The sequence below is a fragment of the Notamacropus eugenii genome, chromosome 1 (genome assembly GCF_028372415.1).
Source record: "Notamacropus eugenii isolate mMacEug1 chromosome 1, mMacEug1.pri_v2, whole genome shotgun sequence".
Classification (NCBI taxonomy): Eukaryota; Metazoa; Chordata; class Mammalia; order Diprotodontia; family Macropodidae; genus Notamacropus; species Notamacropus eugenii.
Window position 1 is genome coordinate 737,436,165 of NC_092872.1, and position 19,329 is coordinate 737,455,493.

General features: G+C 38.9%; 1 protein-coding gene across 11 annotated transcripts in view; it reads left to right on the forward strand.

Annotated features, from left to right (window-relative positions):
• Positions 1 to 19,329, forward strand: part of ZNF638 (zinc finger protein 638) — a 145,477-nt gene that overhangs the window by 122,498 nt on the left and 3,650 nt on the right. For 10 of the 11 annotated variants that reach the window (XM_072643252.1, XM_072644690.1, XM_072645458.1 and 7 more), the window contains 8 exons: positions 1,514 to 1,639; positions 3,395 to 3,432; positions 7,844 to 9,110; positions 9,768 to 9,833; positions 12,960 to 13,920; positions 14,493 to 14,564; positions 16,146 to 16,247; positions 18,391 to 18,459. In XM_072643252.1, the coding sequence (XP_072499353.1) occupies positions 1,514 to 1,639; positions 3,395 to 3,432; positions 7,844 to 9,110; positions 9,768 to 9,833; positions 12,960 to 13,920; positions 14,493 to 14,564; positions 16,146 to 16,247; positions 18,391 to 18,459 (2,701 nt within the window). The remainder of the gene's footprint in view (positions 1 to 1,513; positions 1,640 to 3,394; positions 3,433 to 7,843; positions 9,111 to 9,767; positions 9,834 to 12,959; positions 13,921 to 14,492; positions 14,565 to 16,145; positions 16,248 to 18,390; positions 18,460 to 19,329) is intronic. The other variant, XM_072643956.1, reaches the window with a different exon arrangement.

A 19,329-nucleotide genomic window follows, 5' to 3' on the forward strand; every position in this document is an offset into this window, starting at 1 on the left:
ACTCTTGGTGGAGGCACATGTGTGTGCTATGAACCGGCAAAGGAGGTGGAGGAAGAGGAGTCCACAGGTTAAGATGGACTGACCTCAGGGAAGGGCAGTTTAATTGGGGCGATTGATAAGGTCCTGAGCAACATTAAAATGGTTTGAAGGACAAGTGGCTGAGGAAGTAGAGAATGATGTGAGCAGAGACAAGAGGAAGTCAATCACAAACAGGGAGGGATGTTAAGACAGCTGAGAAGCAGCCAGTAGATTTGGGGGGGGGGGGGGGGTGAGACGGGAGGCTGAAGATCGGGGTGGTTAAGGATGCACTTGGCTGAAGAGGAGTGAATTGGAGGTGGATCAAGTTCCCTTGTAGGAGCATTTGCCTTTGGGAGGAAAAGGAATGGAGGATGGAGTGGAGGAGGTTGTCAGAGGATTAAGGAAAAGAAGGTGCTCACCTCAGCTTTTTTCAGTAAGTTAAGAGCTAACATCTTCAGTGGAGAGAAAGGGGGTACTTGAGTAGGGAGAGAAGACTTGGGACAAATTATATGAGGAGTGAGAAAGGAAATTAGCTAGGGAGGAATAAAAGGATAGCAGGGAAGGCCCTTTAATTTGTAATGTAACCAGTCAACACACGGAATAAAAAGGTGAATCTGAAGTCAGCCTCTGAACTGACCAGCTGCATGCAGCTAATCTTTCTTGGAGAGGACCCTCTACAAGGCAACCAGTCTGGCCTGTGGTTTGTGGGGGAGCATACACAGGGAGAGGATGGGGCCTTGTTGAGAGCAGGATTTTTCCCGAAAAGCAACCTCAGAGAGAGTGGAAGCCAGATCACTGCCCATCCAGGTTCTCGCCTCGCCACTAACTTCACTTGGGCCAAATCATTGAATTACCTCAAGTGTTATGTCAGTGGGTTGGACTGGGTGAGTTCTGAGTTGCTTTTAGCTACAGAATCTGTCGTCAAGTTGATACTTACATGAGGAAAAAAGAAAAAGATATTTTTTCACTTTTCCTTGTCATCCAAGCCCATTTCTTTGATAGTATAGTAACTATCAACATTTGTGTACAGATGCCTTGCCTTCTATATCTCATATTAGTTTATGAAATCTTAAGTACTATAATGACCATATCAAAGCAAAGACAAATTAATTTGATGAGGACTTTGGGGCAAGAAAGGATTGTAAATATTTTTGGTAAGACCATTATTATTATGATTGGAGCTAACCTAGTGTTTAGCTAGGAGTTTGGAGGAATACCCTATTCTGTGAATCTCAAAAAAGACACCCTAGCCATTTTACATATCCCAAAGAATTCCCTTCCTTTCTCTTTTCCTTCTGTGATCTCATTCATTTGATTTTTTTTCTTTACTTTGAAAATAAAATTATGTAAAGTTAAGGTCATTTTTAGCAAAGCACACATGCTAACTGAGGTTATATCTAAAATGTAGAACAAAAATTCTACTTGGAAGCTTTCAAATATAGGACAGAAATGATGTTTTCCCTTTTTTTCTTCTCTTTCTCCCCCATTCTCAAAGGTAATTCTTCAATTAGATAGTCCTGAATCTGCTCTGAAAATGCACAGCTTCTTAAAACAGAATCCTTTTAACCTGGGTGAAAATGTATTGACTTGTACATTATCACTGAAGACAGAACCATCTGAGGTAAGACAGAAGTTTGTGAGCACAGTTCTTGGACTTGGTGTTAAAAATCAACACCTTCCAGCTGATGGTGGTTTTTGAAGCACCAGTTCTAAATAAAAAGTTTAGGTGACTTTAGACAATTTCCCTATGTCTTAAATAGGAGGAGAAACCGCTTGTGTTTAATTTTCACAGCTTTACCTTATCTTGGTTTTTTAAATTGATGCCTGTGAGCCTTTCTTGTAACAGAAATTAAGAGGAATAAAAGGAATTCTTCACAGCCAGCTGCCTCAGACAGGGTGTGTTGTGCCCACAGTGCCCCATCTCTGCAACAACGTTGCTTTCTTTTGTTCTGTCGTTTTTGTTAAGATTCTAAATCTCTTAATCTAGATGTATAGTTTTTGCCACCTCAAAAAATTTCCACTAGATCTTCCCACTTGGTGACCCTGGAAGACAAAATTTATGTGAAGCATTATTTCATTTTCAGGTTTAATTACTCAGGTCTTCAGTGATTGATTATTTTAAGCTCTACTTGTTTTTTCCTAGGATCTGGAATTGATGGATCTGCCTGTAGGGTTCTCGAAGATCCTAGATAGTGATTCCAATTGCTTATTTAACTTGAAAACATAAGGTCACTTGGCTTTCTGAAAAAAATCATTAACAGTGTCTTTTTAACACCCTTATGTAGAAATAGCATTGTATAATTCTTTATTAAACAATATGAATCAAAAATTATTTTGAGAAAAAGGTTTGGTTGCAGTATTGGGTTCTAACTTTCAAAACAGGTGGTCTCCATTGGAATAGCGGAGTTTCCCCATTGGAAGCTCCCTGGGACCTCTGGATCTGGTTGTCCCCCAAATGCCAAACTCGTTGAGATAACTTCAGTTTAATGAGCTAATTTGACCCTTGTGTCTTTTGCAATAAACTCTGTAGAGTCAATCCTTCCCTTGTTCCCAGTACCCCCTGGTAGATAACTACTGACATTAGAGGGTAAGCCTGCTCAGGCTTTAAAATGATGTTGCTATCCAAGAGAAAATGTTTTAAATCCTTCCCTAATCATTCCTACAATGAAGATTCTGGCATTTCAACACTTTCTGTTTTTAAGCAGATAGTGGTACTTGTAAACCCAGAAGTTTAGTATTAGGCTGTTCTTTCCTCAAAGTTTTTTGTTTGTTTGTTTTTTGAAGGGGAAAGGCAAGACACAGGTAAGTGTCAGGTGTCTGAGGCCAGATTTGAACTCAGGTCCTTCTGACTTCAGGGCCAGTGATATATTCACTGGGCCACCCAGCTGTCCCTCTACTCAAAGTTTTTAAATGTTTTTTGGTGTGCTGGCACTCCATTGATAGGTCAGTGAAGTCTGTGGACTTCTTCTCAAAGTCATGTTTTTGAATGCATAAAATAAAATACAGAGGATTACAAAGGAAACCAATATTATTAAAAGACAGTTATCAAACTCTTAGTTTATGGATCCCAGGTTAATAATCTCTGTTCCACTTATTCTTTGATAATTGATGTACGGCTTATTAATTGAGCATGAAAGATTTTTTTCTAATGAGAACAAGAGGTCCTTTTGATGTAACTTGATATTTAAGGTGTGGCCACAAGGTCTTGAGAATTTTTTGCTATTTACTATTTAAGGTATGATTGTATCTTAATTGTCTTGTTTTTTAAATAATGAAAGCATTTAATTCAGCTTAAGACTGCATAACAAAATTGTCTGGACCATAAGTGATATCATATAGGATTTTCCAAATTAAATGAATTGAAATTATATTTCAGGTTCAAACTGAGAGAGACCCAGAATCAGGAAAAGAAAGGTATGTTTTAGTTGTCCAACAATTGGTATTATTCAAATATATATGTAGATTCTTCTGCCTTTTAAAATAAAGGCTTCATTTGTATACGTTGTCAAAAATACCCCTGACCTCTGATTTGAGGTTACTTAATTCATATATGTGCAAGTCTGCTTCAGTGTTCTTTTTTTGTTTGTTCAGTGTTTATGTTCTTTTTTTTCAGAAGATATTTGTTGGTTACATTTATTTTAAGAAAATACACGAATGCATAGTTGTGGTTTAATTTGAATATGCAAATACAGTGTCTTAGCTAAATTAATATATTGCTAAATTGCTTTAGAGTGACTTAACCAGAGGACCAACCAATATGGGGTTTTTTTGATGCTTTAAACATCAGCACCATTTCTCTTAAATTATGCATGGTAGTAGTCTTTCATATTATCTATTATATTATCTATTTTATTATCATTGGCTTGAAACAAAAAAATAACAATAAGTATCCAAATTTTGTCAAATCTTTATCTGATTGGTTACCCAGTACACAGGAAAACACAAAACAGCTAATGACTCACTTTATAATAACAATTTCCTTGAAAACCATCTTTCCTTAAGGGAAGGGAGGCACACAGGGGAGGGAGAAGTCCTTTGTGTAATTTTAGAGGTATTTTCTGCCTATATTTTGTAGGCAGAAGTTAGTAAAAAACCAAAGAAAATAATTCAAGATGTTTTATGTTTTATACAATAGAAAACCATATTCTTGAGTGTTTGTGACTTAGTCCTTTTCAGGTACTTGTTTCTCCTTCCTGAGTAAGTAGGTGGTTCATTCACATTTATGTTATTCCACAACATCGTATATGTTTTGGGATGAGAACATATTCTGTAAGAATATGGACAGTTCTTTGTTCTCTTGGGTGATCCACTGTCTAATCTGAGGAGCCCTGAAAAAATATATGGGCTCCTAGTTCTTATGCTGTAGAAAAGAAAACATTTAACCATTATTTTAGAAATAGTTGGAGATGAATTATGTGAAAATACATGGAGAGCTTTACCTGCCCAGTAGTAGTGGACTTTAGGTTTATTCCCTTAGCACAGATTACATAGGTCACTCATTCAGTCTTTTTAAATTACTCAGATATGCTAAAGTAGTACTAATACCATCAGCGTCTTTGAATGCTGAGAGTAATAAACAATGGTAGACCTTACAAAAAAAAAGTGTCCCAAGGAAAGTAAAGGATCCATAGTTAATGTTGATTTGTCCACGTTTGGTCTGTGACTGGTAACAAGTGAATATATTTCTTCTGTGCACATTTCAGCCTGAGCTACCGACATGTGTTTGGGATAATCTTTCTTCTCAGCTTCTTAGACTCTTCTCCCTTCCACCTCAGTCCTCCCCCTTCCCAGCTAATAGCTACATTAGAAATAAATTTGCAAATAAATATAAAAGTAGATTTCATGGAAATTCGTCCTGCATTAGTTAGAGCCTTTTTTTGCCTCACACTTCCCATTGAGTTTTCCAAGCTGAGGAATGGTAGAAGAGAGCCAGAGGATGGGATGTGACCACTGTGGATTGCATTTGCTTTGGTTGGGGGAGCTCACCTTGAAGAAATGATGGAATTTTCTTGACTTTTGACACAAGGAATCTCTATGAATGTGGCCTCTTTGATCATTACAGTACAAACTGAAGAAAGAAAATTTCCCAGCTTTTTGCCACTTGGTATCAGTCAAGTTCTTCTGAAAACACTATTTCTTAGCAATGTGTGGTTGAAACTCCAAAGCAGGATGGAAGGAGCAGTCTTTAAAGTTCCTTAATGATTTTTTTGGGTTACTTCAGAGCTGACTGAAATAATCGGAGTTTCGATCTGAGTTGAAAACACCTTGGGGTGTATGTGCTGTGAAATTGATCAAGCTCCCTTGTTTACTCTGCTGTGGACTCTTAACAGGCACATCCTCTTCAGGGAATATTCAGTTGTACAGCACAGATGTGGGGAGAAAGTGAGGCACTGTTTTCTGAGAAGCTGGACTTAGCTGCAGCTGTAGGTAGGATGCAGACCAAGGGCCATGGTGTTCTGCCAGTTAGAGCTGCTGCTTCTAAGGTCCTTCTAGGGGCACCTTCCAAAGGGTAGTCATGGCTTTTTTCCACCTGAGCTCTTGATGCCTAATTGTGCTTTCTTCTACCGTGATGAAGGCTGGTGAACTGTATTGTTATGGAGGGCTGAGGGGGTTGAGAATTTGATTTCCATTTCAAACCAACTCTGTGAGATACTTTGAGACAAACAATAAAAGAAGCTACTTCTCCTCAAATGATAAAACTGCCCAGAGAGCTGGAAACAGTCTGATTTTTGAGAAGAAAACTTGCACCTTTTGGAGCCCAACATTTAAGAACAAAGATGGAAAAATGCCATTTTTATGATAATGCTTTTATAGTATGGCAGTATTCTGAAAATGTAGAACTTCTATATTACTATTTACAGTGTTGTAAAGATGACAGATTTTCTTAATGAAAACTTCCAACTTGGAAGAGATGGAAAATAAAAGCATATCTTGGGATTAGGGACTAAAACAATTTTTCACTGACTTTCAGATCCAGTAAACCACAGACATTTTTTTTGGTCGGTTCCTTAGGACTCACATGTAGTCCAATAAATGAGGAATGAAATGGAGTGCCCATGACTGGAAGTGAAAAATCTCACAATTTGAAGATGAAAGTGTATTTGGAAAGTTATTTTCCAGATATCCACTTCGCCAGGATTTTTTCTTGTCTTTGTCCTGATTTTTTTTAATTGGTGTATCGATTCATTTAGACTTAGCCTCAACAAGTTGGACCCATTATCCTCAGTCCCAGGTGTTTATGAGAGCTGAATTATTCATGAATGTGGGTAAAAAGCTGGGTTTCACACATAAGCAAGATGCTGCTTGCACCGTGGAATTAGGTTTCCAGAGCTTTGGTTCGTCATTACAGCTTTTCAGGAGAATGGAAGATTTTTTTGAACATGGTCACTGATGTATAAGAGATTTGGTCTGCTTTTTGAAGCCTGAACCTGCCAGTTTTAGAGAGAAGATGAGAGCGTACCAATTCCACCAGTTGACCTTCCAGGTCACAGGAAGCTTTTGTTTTTATGATGCAGTAAGACCTGCTTCATTATCTGAGGAGAATATAGGGAAAGAGAGTTTGTTACCTGAGCTATGGAAAGCTCAGAACTTACTCTGAAAAGCAGGAGATGGCAGAAATCCTTTCATCTCGTCTTAAAAACACTGGAGGGAAGGGAATGTTCCGTTCTGCTCACTGTTCATGCCCATCTGACTATCTCTTGCTTTGGAGCATGTTTTCCCCCCCAGCTTGCCACTTTTAATGTTGTGTGAATGTTACTTCATTTTTGATAGCATGTTGGGTATGTAAAATAAGCAGGGATCTGGAGTATTAATGGCAACATGGTTCATTGGTTCTTGTCTCAAGGACAGAGTCAGAGAAGTAGGTATTAAATAAACGTTCACCCAAAAAGGAAAATAGTGGTTCATCGAATTGTAAAGGAAGGATTTGACTTCATTTTCCTTCCCATATGTAGCTGAAGATTTCCTTCAGTTATAGTATGTATTCTCACATTATGATAATCTGATATTTCACAGATTTTCCTCTGTCTTGAATTCTCTTCAGAAGGTCTTTATAGGGAAACCTAACTTCTGGTGGAAGTGTTCTTTGAAGTATTCTTTAAAAACAAACAAGCAAACAATAAAAAGAAAAATTCTTTATCTTCACAACCTTGGAAATTGAAGACAAACTCAAGCCAATCTGATCATTCTTGATATAGTAAATAAAGAGCTTGAAGGGCTATTTGTTAAATGGCACTTTTCTCTCCTACCCCTTCCCACCATTTTCCAGTTGTACCTTTTTAGATGTCGTCTAGTCAAATGACACATTCTTTATTCAAGGTTGGTTTAAAATTATAGCTTTAGATCGCCACTTTTGGGGAAACAGGCTGTTTACGGTAAAATGAAATGTTTTTGATGGGGGAGGGCAATGTTCTATGCGCGTACTTGTATACACATGTCCAACCTCCTAAAAATCAAATGCCATCTTGATCTTGGACAAAAAAACCCAAAACAAACCAAAATACTGCTCCTGGGTCAAAGCCCTTGTTAAATAAACAAAAATAACGAGCAGAACAGCCTTACCTTGTACAAGTAATTGCCCCTGATTTATAAAGAAGCTTTTCGTTCTAAGGAGGATTTAAAAAAAAATTAAATTGTTCACTGATGTGCCTCAAATATTTTTAACCATTTTAACGCTGATAGGCTAGATTTCCCAATGCTAATTACTAATGCATCAGGAAATCATAACCATTGGCGTCTAGAGGGTTATTTATAATGGTTGAATTCTCATCATAGTTTGATTTTTGTTTGTTTTTTGTTTGTGTTTTTTGTTTTTAAATACCTTTAGCCCTGACTTGAAAAACAATCCAGTTGATGAAAGTGAGGTGCATACAGCAGCTGATAGTTCCTCAGTTAAGCCTAGTGAAATCAAGGAAGAGACCATCCCAAATCCCACCCTCCAAACGGAGCCTTCCACATTGCAGGAAGACACTTCCCAGGGAGAAGCTGAAAGAGGAGCAGTGTGGGACTCTGACTTGGCTCCTGGAAAGGTGGAGGTGGAAGGACAGAAGGAGGAGGCAGAGTTGAAGAGTCCTGAGAGCACCTCTGCCCTGGCCAGGACTGAATTAACACAGGACTGTACAGAGAAAGCCACATTTATTCCTCAGGACAGTGTGGCTGATCTGGAGAAGGAAGAAGCGGTCAGAGCTAAAGCTGAACTAGGTCCAGGTCCGTCTAGTGGGCTGTGTGCAGAAGAAAAGGACAGTAAACAAAAGGTGGAAGAGTCTCTTCCTGAGACCGAAGATGTCCACAGTGTGGAGAAGTCCGGAAATGCCCTATCAGGATCTATTGGAGAAGCAGCAGCAGACATGGAAACTCTTGAAGCTGGGTCAGAAGTGGGCCCTCCCGTTTCTCCTATGGTCACAATACAAGGAGCTTCTACTGGGAATGAAAAGTTAACAGTAAACAAAGAGGAAATTTGTGATAAAAACACCCTGGAGGAAAAGGAGGACAAGGTGATTGAATTCAAGGACACTAGAATTGAGCTAAAAGCTGCGCTGGAAATAGGGCCGGAGAAGGAAACTGACAAGAACTTAGTCGAGGAAACACCAGGTATGGACAAGTCTGAAAAGATGGCCGTGGTGACAAGAGAGAGAACAGCAGAGACCAAGGAACACCCGTATAAAGGAGTGGGCCAAGCTAGTAAGCCTGATGAAACGAGTAAAATCAGTGTTCAGGTGGTGTCAAATGCCTCCTCCAGCAAACTGAGTTCCAAACTTGGGGCTTCCACCCCAAACATGCTCAAGACAAAAGTGACTAGTCAGAAAAGTGAAGTGAAAACAGAAGATCAGAGGATGTGCTCAAAGCTTTTCCCCAGAAGCCAAGCAAGTGGGGACAAGAAGCTCACAGCCAAAGACATGGGCTCCTTTAGACCTGCCTTTGCCAGGTCCACCCTGGGTGAGAGCAGCAAATCTAAAGCTTCCCCCAGCGGCATAGCCAGAGGCAGTGGGCGGACCTCTATTCCACAAGACAAGGATTACAGGGCTCTAGCAAAACAGTCTCAAGAAACAGAGACTAGACCTTCCACCATGAAACGGGATGACAGCGGCAATAAGGTGAGAAAAGACAGGAAGGCCGGCTCGGTGTAATTGTCAAGTAACTAACTCTGCTGCTCCAGTTATGGAGACTGTGTAAATGTGCTTTCACATCCCCTTCCCCGAGCTTCCATTCCTTTTCCTTCAGAATTGCTGGTTTTAGGCCAAAAGCAGCCTGGGACTATCAGCATGACAGGTAATTGTTCATTTTGCGTTGCTAACAGCTTCCATACATAATTTGAGTAACAGGTTTGGACATGGATAAGGTTCTGTCAGGGAGGATACATTTTCTTTTCTTTCTTTCTTTTTTTTTTTTAAATTATATGCAGTGAATGTCCTAAATGTTATTTCTGCCAGTTTGCCTCTTGATGGGGGAAAAGTTTTTGTCTCCTTTTGTGAATTGTAGCTTCCTTTTTTATCAAACCACTGATCACCTACACAGGGATTGGTTTCAGGGAGAAGAGATCTTTAATCTGATATTAATGATGACTTTGTTTCAGAGACTTTGCCTATATTAAGTGATTGATGGCTTAGTTTTATACGTATTAAGTATAAACAATTAATTGAGTCCACCATGACCATGTTACTTGCACTTGATATGATGTTTTGGTTCTTTAAAGAAGACTGACTACCTGATTGTGTGTCCTGTGTTCCTTCATCCCTTGTCTAATCTTTCAGACTTCTGCTGGGCAGAACACTAAGAACCCTAAAGGCAGCTCTGGTAAAACTGCCAAACCTAGAGAGGTAAGGACTGACCCTTCCCTCTCACCCCTGTTCCCCTCCTTGGGAGGATTCTATGTGAAAAAGTATGTGGGGGAAAACAGAGGGGATGGTGAAGAAGGAGGAGAACTGGACTTAAATTTCTTTGTTTTTATTAGCTTTGAGTTGTTATATCAGACCCTTCAAGGACTAGAGGAAAAAAGTCATGAATCTTAAATGACCTGTTCACAGTCTTAGTGAGACCACAATGCACATCATAAGATGAAGAGTGTGACTCTAGGGAAGTGGAGACAATTTAATTCAGCTATTTCTGATTTATCCTTTTTTTTCAGTTTTTTTCAATTTAAATATTTCAGTTTTTTCAGTTTAAAAATTAAATAAAACAAATTCTGGGTCTTCCTACCTTGCCCAGCCTGAAGGTATAGGGGCAGTTTATACAAATTCCACTGTGATGAGCATGGGAGATTGTCTATTCTGTTTCTTAGTAGGATTTTTTTGCCCCTCCACAGACATGCCCCCTGTTCCCAGGGGTCACCATATTGATGCCTGACTTAGTGCAGACACCTGATCAGCTTAGATAATGGTGGTAGCTTAGAACTCCTGAGTTCAAGAGATCCCCAGCTTCAGTCTTCCTGTTAGCCTGAGGTAGCTGGGTTATAGGCCCATGCCCAATTCATAGTTTTTTCAAAGAAACAACAATTTTTCAGGGTGAGCAGAATAATCTGCTTCTAAGTGATATTTTCAGGATATATGAGGGGCAAGATGAAACAGTCTGTGTGAAGTACATGGGTATCTCTGCAGGCAATGTAATACATGCCATGACACTACCTTATAAGGAAATCAATTTCATCTTGTATTTTGTATTCATTTTGTATTTTGGTGCCCCTTAATGAATAATTTCATAGAATAATTCCTTTTCTCATGTACCCTTTTTGTTTTAGGTTCTGTATTTCAACCATTTAAAGCATATTTTCCTAAGCCTGTTTCCTTTTACTTTATTCTTTTTTTCTTAAGGACTAAATGTTAGGTTGGTTTAATCATGGGGGGATCCTCTCCTGTTTAAGATTGGGTGCAGACTAACAGTTTTAGGGGTTTGTTTGGAAAGCAGAAGGAAAAATCATAATTTATCCCATTAACTTAGTACACAGATCTTTGCTGTTTTTTTTACTGTAGCTTAGTGAGTTTTTTCCCTTTACAAATGCAGAAAAGTTGCTTAGTTTGAATTACAAGAAACCTTAAAAAATCTTTTAATTCAACCCACACAGAAATTGAGAGACATGAATGGTTAATATAACTAATTAGTGGCAGATTGGGGTTGAATCCATGGTCCCCTAATTTGAAATGTCTTGTTGCTTTTCTGTACACTGTACCAGATCTGGTCATTGTTAACATTTGGGGATGGGGGAAACAAGACAATATTTGATACATTCTAGTGCTGTTGTTAAATGTACCAGCGACTCCAGGAGTCCCTGTTGGTGGGATTTATTTTCTTAATTGAAATTTACTCTCCCCTCTTCCAGTCTCTTCCTTACATGGCCTCCAAAATAACATTGTTAAAGCAGGACTACACATGTAACTTCCTACTCAAACTCGGTGACTTTTATCACTTCCAGGACAAACTCCTCAGCCTGTTTCTGCCCTGACTTTTATAAAGAGAATGATAGTGATCCTTTTCTTAAAAAGTGTGCCATTTTTCTTATTTATATTTATTTTCATATCACCCTTATCTGTAGATATCTCTTCATTTCATCCCCTACCCAGTATAGGTATCCCTAGTAATAAAGACTGAAAAAGAAAGACAGTTCAGCAAAACCAGTGAACATATTAACTGTGGGAGCATTTATGATGGTCCCCCAATTCTGCCCAGTAGCGGAGGAGGAAGTGTATTTTCTGTTGTTGTTTTTGGCTGCCTATTATTTAAAGCTCTTCATATAGCTCCCAGCTCCTGTTCCTGCGATTCTTGTGTGTTCCAGCCCAAATGGGCCACTACCTGTTCTCTGAAGTCGACTTTCTACCTTCATGCCTTTACATAGGCTGTTCTCTTCCTCACTTCCACACCTTACAACTTAACAAGGCTCAGCTCAGTTGCTAATTAATATGGTTAGCTATCTTCCTTTTCCTTCAGTTATTAAGTGTTTTTTCTCTCTCCTCAAATTACCCTGTAATTTACATGTCTGTCATTGGAGTAATAGTATATTGAAACCAGGGACTAGTTTCTTTCCAGTTAATAACTTCCCTTAAGTTGTTTGTTTTTTTTTTTAAATCAGAGTCTCATTTCAGATCTCCCACCATTGAATGCAACCTTAAAAACAAAAATTTGAGCAGAACTGCAATGAAAGGAGAGTATATGGCAGCATATGCAACATTCTGTGCTCATGGTCCCCTTCCCATCCATGTAGTGCCTAACACATTGTTTTTCTTGCATGTAGTAAGTAGGCATTTAACACAGTTACTCAAATTCTAAGTTAATTTTATTTAGAAAAAGAGGAGTATAAAGATTCTTTCTGTTTCTGAATCTAAAGTTTCATCTTTGATTCAATAGATAGTGTAAGATTTAGTCTTTGGTTATTTTATCTTTCTGGTCATATTTGAATCTATTAATTCAGACATCATTTGTGTAACATTTAATATATTGGAGTAATTCATGTTATTGCAGGACCTTAAAAAGATGTACATTCAAAGCATCTTTGGGTGATGCTTTATGTATAGAACTTTAAAAAAATAAATATCCAATAGGATGTGGATTGCATGACACCTCATAAAATAATTGATGACTTCTTTTGGACAGCTTTTTGTTTGAATCAGAGGTTTTGATAAAATAAGATTCCTTTCATCATATAGGAAAGCTCTTTAGGGTGGTCATCATGGAAAAAGACTGCCATTATAAATGCTTTATCAGTAAAATATAAACTATAGTTAGCTTATTTTGTCAATCCCTTAAAATCCTTTAACTCCCCAGGGTTGTTAATATTGAAACTATATTGAAATCACATAAATAGGAGTACATATTTATTGTTGTGAGGATCAAATGAAACCACCTGTTTAAGGCACTATGTCAGTGTTGGTTGTTTATCATTATTAGAATCAAATGTCTCCCACCTAATTTAGTAGCTGGTTGTAGTTTATCACATTATACTCTTACTTTTTCAGGAGGAAGAGCTTTTTCCATTTAACTTGGATGAGTTTGTTACTGTGGATGAGGTCATAGAAGAGGTCGACCCATCTCAGGCCAAACAGAGCGCGCCGAAGGGGAAGAAGAAGGAGCTTACCAAGAATGCTCCTTCCTCCGAGATGAACTTAAAAAGAAGGAAGGGCAAAAGTGCAGTGTCTTGTGTTGCTGAGAGTGAGCTGTCTTTTGTCACGTTGGATGAGATTGGGGAAGAGGAGGATGCGGCCGCCCCCCTGACCCTCGAATCTAATCTAGGAACGAAGGCTCTGGTCACTGTAGATGAAGTGAATGATGAAGATGAGCTCAGCATGGAGGAGATGGTTCCAAATGCAACTTCTCTTGTTACTTTAGATGAGATAATTGAGCAGGACGAGGGTGAGCCCAAGGACGTCACTCTGCTGTCAGTGGATGAAGAGAGAGACCTTTTGAAGAGGGAACCTCTGGTAACAGTGGATGAAATTGGAGAAGTGGAAGAGCTGCCATTGAATGAGTCGGCAGATCTAAATTTTGCTCCTATAAATCCCAAGGAAGAGGAAAATGCTGTCAGGGAGTCGCTCGGCTTCATCTCTTCTCAGGGGCCGGAAGACCCTGCCACATTGGTTACAGTCGATGAAATACAGGATGATAGCAGTGACGTCCACTTAGTGACACTAGATGAAGTGACGGAAGAGGATGAGGAATCTCTGGCAGATTTTAACAACCTTAAAGAGGAGCTCAATTTTGTCACTGTTGATGAGGTTGGAGAAGAAGAAGAGGGAGAGAATGACCTCAAAGTGGAGACAGTGAAAAAAGATGTTTGCCCTGGGACTAAACCAGGAGGCTTTAAGAAGAAAACCATGGTCAGCAAACAGGAGAAGCCAAAGGTCTTGTACCAAATGGGCCCGATTAACGAGGATGTTATAGAAAAAGACCCCAAAACTATGGCTGAACGACATGTAGCAGGTAGGAACTAAGTAATGGTGGATTTCTCTCTTATGGTTCTTTATTAAAGATCAAAATTTTGTCATAGTAAGCACTGAATAAAGGTTTGTTGACTTGACTTTTTCTGTTCTAAAAATTATCTGAAGTGAATCTCCTATAAGTTATTTCTGCTACTTTGGCTCCGAATTGGAAGTTTTGTGTCCCTTTTTGTAAACTGGTAGCTTCTTTTTATTAAATCTCATTAATCATCCTACTCTAGAATTTGTTTTAGGGAGAAGAGATCTTTAATAAATTAGAGTGAGTTTGAGGAAAGTCAATGGTATTTTTAAAAATGTATTTTTAAAATATTTTGACAAAAAGGTACTTTAACAAAAAACATCTCGGCATACTAGTTGAATAGTATTTTGGCCATGGGCTGATAAGAGCTTAAGAACAGTTACCATGTAGGGTTATTATTAAATAATTAAATATATTAATATATTAAATATTAATTTATTAATTATTAAATATATTTAAATATATTAAATATATTTATTAAATATATTTAATTATATTAAATATATTAAAATTATTTACCCTGTGCTTAATTTCAGAGCAAAGCATGTCCCAAAGTGCTTCACCTCAAGAGAAGGGGATGAAGCCAGACTGCAAGCAAGAACACTCTGGTAGGAAGTATAAGAAAAATAAGTGTCCTCCCCCTTGACTTACAAGGGAGAGCCCATCAGTCCCCTTTCTCTGTTCATCAGAATATGTGCAGTAGACCAAGGAGGAACAGGTAGCTAAGGGCAGACATGCAGGAGAGCAGAACCAGGGCTCCAGAGGTAGCCCCCTAAGTTCTCTTCCCTGACTGTCCAAAGGCTATCCCTTCGTGGGTGGCCCAGCAGCATATCCAGCTCAGCTGGGCTCATGGGCTTTCTCCCCAAGACTGACTTTACTATTCTTGTCTGGGACACGTGCTAACATATCTACATATTCTCTCCCATGATTAATAGAAGCAAAGATATTTTCACTTTTTTTGTCTTTAGATCCCCAGTGCTGGGCATGCGATGCATATTTGGTTTGTCTTCCATGGCCATTAACCTCTCAGATTCCATTATTTAATGTGATAATGCTTGTAAAGTACCTGGTATACTTGAAAGCACTTTGTAATTGTCAGGTAATAATGGAACTTGTGCTGCCTCTTCAGTTGGTCATCCATTCCCAAACAGTCCGTGAGGAGTACCTGGCCTTTTCCGGGGTCTATCTACCCCTACCTTTCTCCCAGAATCACCCTTCCTACCACTCCCAGATGAGTCTTTCTTGTGCAGAGGCTCTGTCATAACTGCTTCAGCATTTTTGAGGCAAAATGGTTTTAAGTGCTCTGCCTTCAGAGCCCATAACAAACTGGCACTAATTCTGGTATTTAGTTCCCACTCTTTATTTTTTTCTATCCCACCCCTACTCTCTTTTTTTTGAACTGTTTCATACTGCTTGTTGTTTTTTTTTTTAAAGTATATGTTACTTTCAAAACTGCCCTCTTGATCTTTGCATTTAAAGAAGTTACTATGGCTGTCTTGGTTTGGGGCATCACTCTTGTTACTTCTGCTCCTGTCTCCCACCCCGTTGACATTAAAAGCCAAGAGGAGAAATAAAAAAGAACCCTCCTGCTAGATGAATGTAGTCATGTTTTTGACTGAATTCACACAGTGCTGTGTCCTTCACCTCTCTCCTGGGGGAGGTACATAATATATCTCATGCGGTTAGTTTGACCAGAGCTCTTCAGTCTTTCAAAGTGATTTTTCTTTTTGTAACCACGTTCCCATGGCTGTCTTCCTTTTACTTTGCGTCAGGTCAGACAACCTGAGTCTCATCCATCTTTTGTTTCTTACAGCGCAGTAGTCTCTCATCGGTTTACCACTATTGTTTGGCCAGGCCTCTGTTCTTTTATAGGCATCTGAGACAGCCTTTAAGCATCTCCTTTTTTGTTTTACTTTTTTCTCTCTTTTGAACCCACCTTTGGGATCAGGAAGATTTTTTGTTCATAGCTTTCTTTTCCTGAGTGCTGTCCTCCTCTTTAGCCTTCCCCTGCTCCCTGAAGGTCCCCATTACCATTCTGTGTACATACAGAAAAAAGGAAAAGAGAAAAATTTACATGATAGGTTTCTGGAACAGAATGGAAGAATGTTAATCAAATTTTCTTTCTTTTGGAAATCCAGGGATTGCTACTACAACATTAAGTTATTAATCTTTTTCACTTTTCTTTAAAGCCAAAACTTCAGCTAAGAGAAGTAGAACCAAGAAAATACCATCATCAGAGAATTTTGATACATCAGAACCACCCAAACTAGAAGAGGCCTCGATGAATATAGGTAAAACAGGGCTGTAAGAAAGTGAAGGCTGAGTTATCAGTTATCTGTATAGGGGTAGAATCAGTATCAGAAGGGACCCACATCTGAATGGGAACCACTTCAATAACGTTCTGAACAAGTCAGGCTTATTGTTGAAGGTTCTCATGGAGGGGCATGGGGCATTCTTTTCCAAGACAGGTCATCCTCCTGATTGAGTGCTCAATTTATTAGGGCCAAACCTAAATCTGCTTCACTTTAATTTCTATTGTTCCTTCTCCTTTCTTATGGGACCAAACAAGCCTCATCCTTCTTCTACAAGGCAGGCTTCCCTTCAAGCTAAATCTCATCACACAACTTAGACTAGGGAACTTAGGCAAGTGATGCTTTAGAAAAGATTTATTTATCCAGCAGTAGCAGTGAAACAATGATTTTGAAGTGAGATGCTTTTGAAACCTTGGGGGGAGGGGTGTGAAAAGACAGACCAGTAGGAGAAGCCCTAAGGAGCCATTTTTTAACCACTTGATCCAGAAAACATGCTCATACAGAGCTTCTTAAATGGGCCAATGTCCTTGTCAGTGCTTATGGTCAAAAGTACTGGTGGAGCCCAACAAACAAATCCTACACGTCAAGCGTGAGCAGGTAGGAGTAATAACCTGTGTACAGTCTGATGAAGTCAAGGTTATAGAGCTAACATCAGAGCTCCTGTGTGCATAGCACAGTGTGAATGCAAGATGAATATTTGTAGTGGTCCTTGTCCTTGGACAGCTTGTGTAGCTGGAGATCGTACTCCCAGAGATGTCATTATTCGAGGCCTTAATTGTCAGTTGTGTAGAGGGGGAGAGGATTGGATTAAATAGCCCCAAATATCCTTTTAAATTCTACGATCCTGAAGGAGTTCAAAGGAGGAAAAACTCTGTATTGTCTAGAGTACATAGTGAAAACTGATGGTATCACAGTCTGAGGCTTCTGTCAGTCTGGACTGATTCTTGGTCTGTACAGTGTCTAGCATCTGCTTACTCCACTTGTGGGTGTTAGAAGGTGTAGAGGAGAGGAAGTTGAATCAGAAAAGTGTGATTATCCAAAAGGACCAGTGCTGTAAGGGGTAATAACTATTTAGAGATTTCTAGAGCTGCCAGACAATAGTACAATTTAAATGGATTTGTCATTGGTTAAATGGCTAGACTTGTAGGCTAAATTAAAGAGTTGATGTCCTTAGGAAAAGGTCAGCTGGACGAATGCTCCAGCCATCTAGACAGGATAATACGTGATTTGTCCTACTCATAGGTTTTAAAATGTTAAAAGGATAGATGACATCATGATCCCAATTTGTTGATGACAAAACTCTAACACATGTTGTGACGGTAAACCAAAAAGAGATTGATAAGTTAGAGCATTACATTGAATTTGAGATAAAATTTATTAATGGGGGGCGGTGCGGTGGGGATTGTGAGACAGGGTTAGTCTAAATCAGGGATTTGTTCTTAACCCGGTACTTAAGAACTTCCAAAAAAAATGGTTCATAATAACTATATCAATATAATGTATTTGCTTTGTAATCTTAGCCATTTTAAGCATTTAAACATATTCTGAGAACAGGTTCTTAGACTGCACCAGATTGGGCCCCCCCCCCCCCCCCGCCAATCCATGACACCTTTGAAAAGGTTAAAAACTTCTGACCTTAAAGTCTCTTGAAATGGAAATTCTGCATTTCTGAGGTTTTCCTCCATAGCCCATTTGTTTCTGTCTTATGGCAGTGTTTCAAATTCAGAGCTCCAACTGGGTTATAAATCTACAGGTCCTGTACCAGAATGTTTTGTGCCTGCACCTTCCTTCTTTTTAACTTTTAATAAACAGAAGCAGTAAATGTCAGCTACAATTCCAGCATACAGATCGTACAAAAGTAATTGATATTTGACCCTCTTTTATTCAACCTAACTCAAAAAATTCTTAAAAATTATAGTAGGAAAAATGGTTTATTTGTCAGTGAGAAGATGGAGTAAAATGAGAATCATGAAATGAGGTGTGAAGTATTGCAGACTCCAGATTCTAAGTATTTGGATCTTTAAGTAAGGGACCGGACTGTTTGAGAGATTGGAAAAATACTAGCTTGTAAATCTGTTGGGGTTTTTTGTTTGTTGTTTCTTAAATTAAACTGTGATTTTAGTTGAAGAATCTGGATCAGAAGATGCAGAACCAGAGAAAAAAAGAAAGAAAGATGAAGAGTCTTCCTTAGGCAAGTAAACGTCAAACCCATCCAACCACAAACATTTTATCAAATCCTTTGCACAACTGTTGAGGGTGATGCTAAGGATATGGCACGTGTACAAGTAGTTGAAAACACCAGAGTTTGTGAGAGAGGGCTTGTGAGTTCTGAGGTCAAAGTCAGAGTCATCCACTATTCTACTTCAGGGGAGAAAGATCTCAAATCTTTTCTCATCATGCGCAGGTTTTTAGCTACAAAAATATTCTGGCTAGAGAATTGAGGAAATGTATTGGAGTTGTTGCCGGAAGTACCAGAATTCAAGAATTTCCCTTTTTTGTGTAAGTGGCCTACAGGCTACATATAAATATAGTAGTATTAGCTTTGTACTTTTCTTGACATTGAACCATTCAGTGGGACTGTCATCTGAATGCCCTTCTCATCCTACTCAGACAGATTCTAGATGAGTCTGTGGTGTGGTCAACCTGATGGCCTGTTTTCTCATGGTCTGTGACAAGGCTGAGACTTGGGAATAACTGGGTAACAAATCCAGCCTTGCTTGTGAACTACTGTATCTTCACGCTAGTTGGTATCTTCACACCAATTTGATTTTTAAAAGAACTCGAAGGGGTGTTGATTGAGTTAGCAGAAATTCAGTTTGATTTTTAAAAGGACTTGAAAGGGTGTTGAGTTAGGAGACATTCTCGGGCCTTTCTCTGAAATGTATTGAGACCCTGAACTTCTCTAAGAATCATTTGGAGACACCTTGTCTACCTGCCACTTCCCTGGGATTGGTGAGTGCCTAAATATGCCAGTGCCCCATGAAGGTTCTAGAATATCACACTTTTACATAATTGTACTTTGTAAAAATTGGTTGTACCTAAAAACTGTGAAAGCATGCAC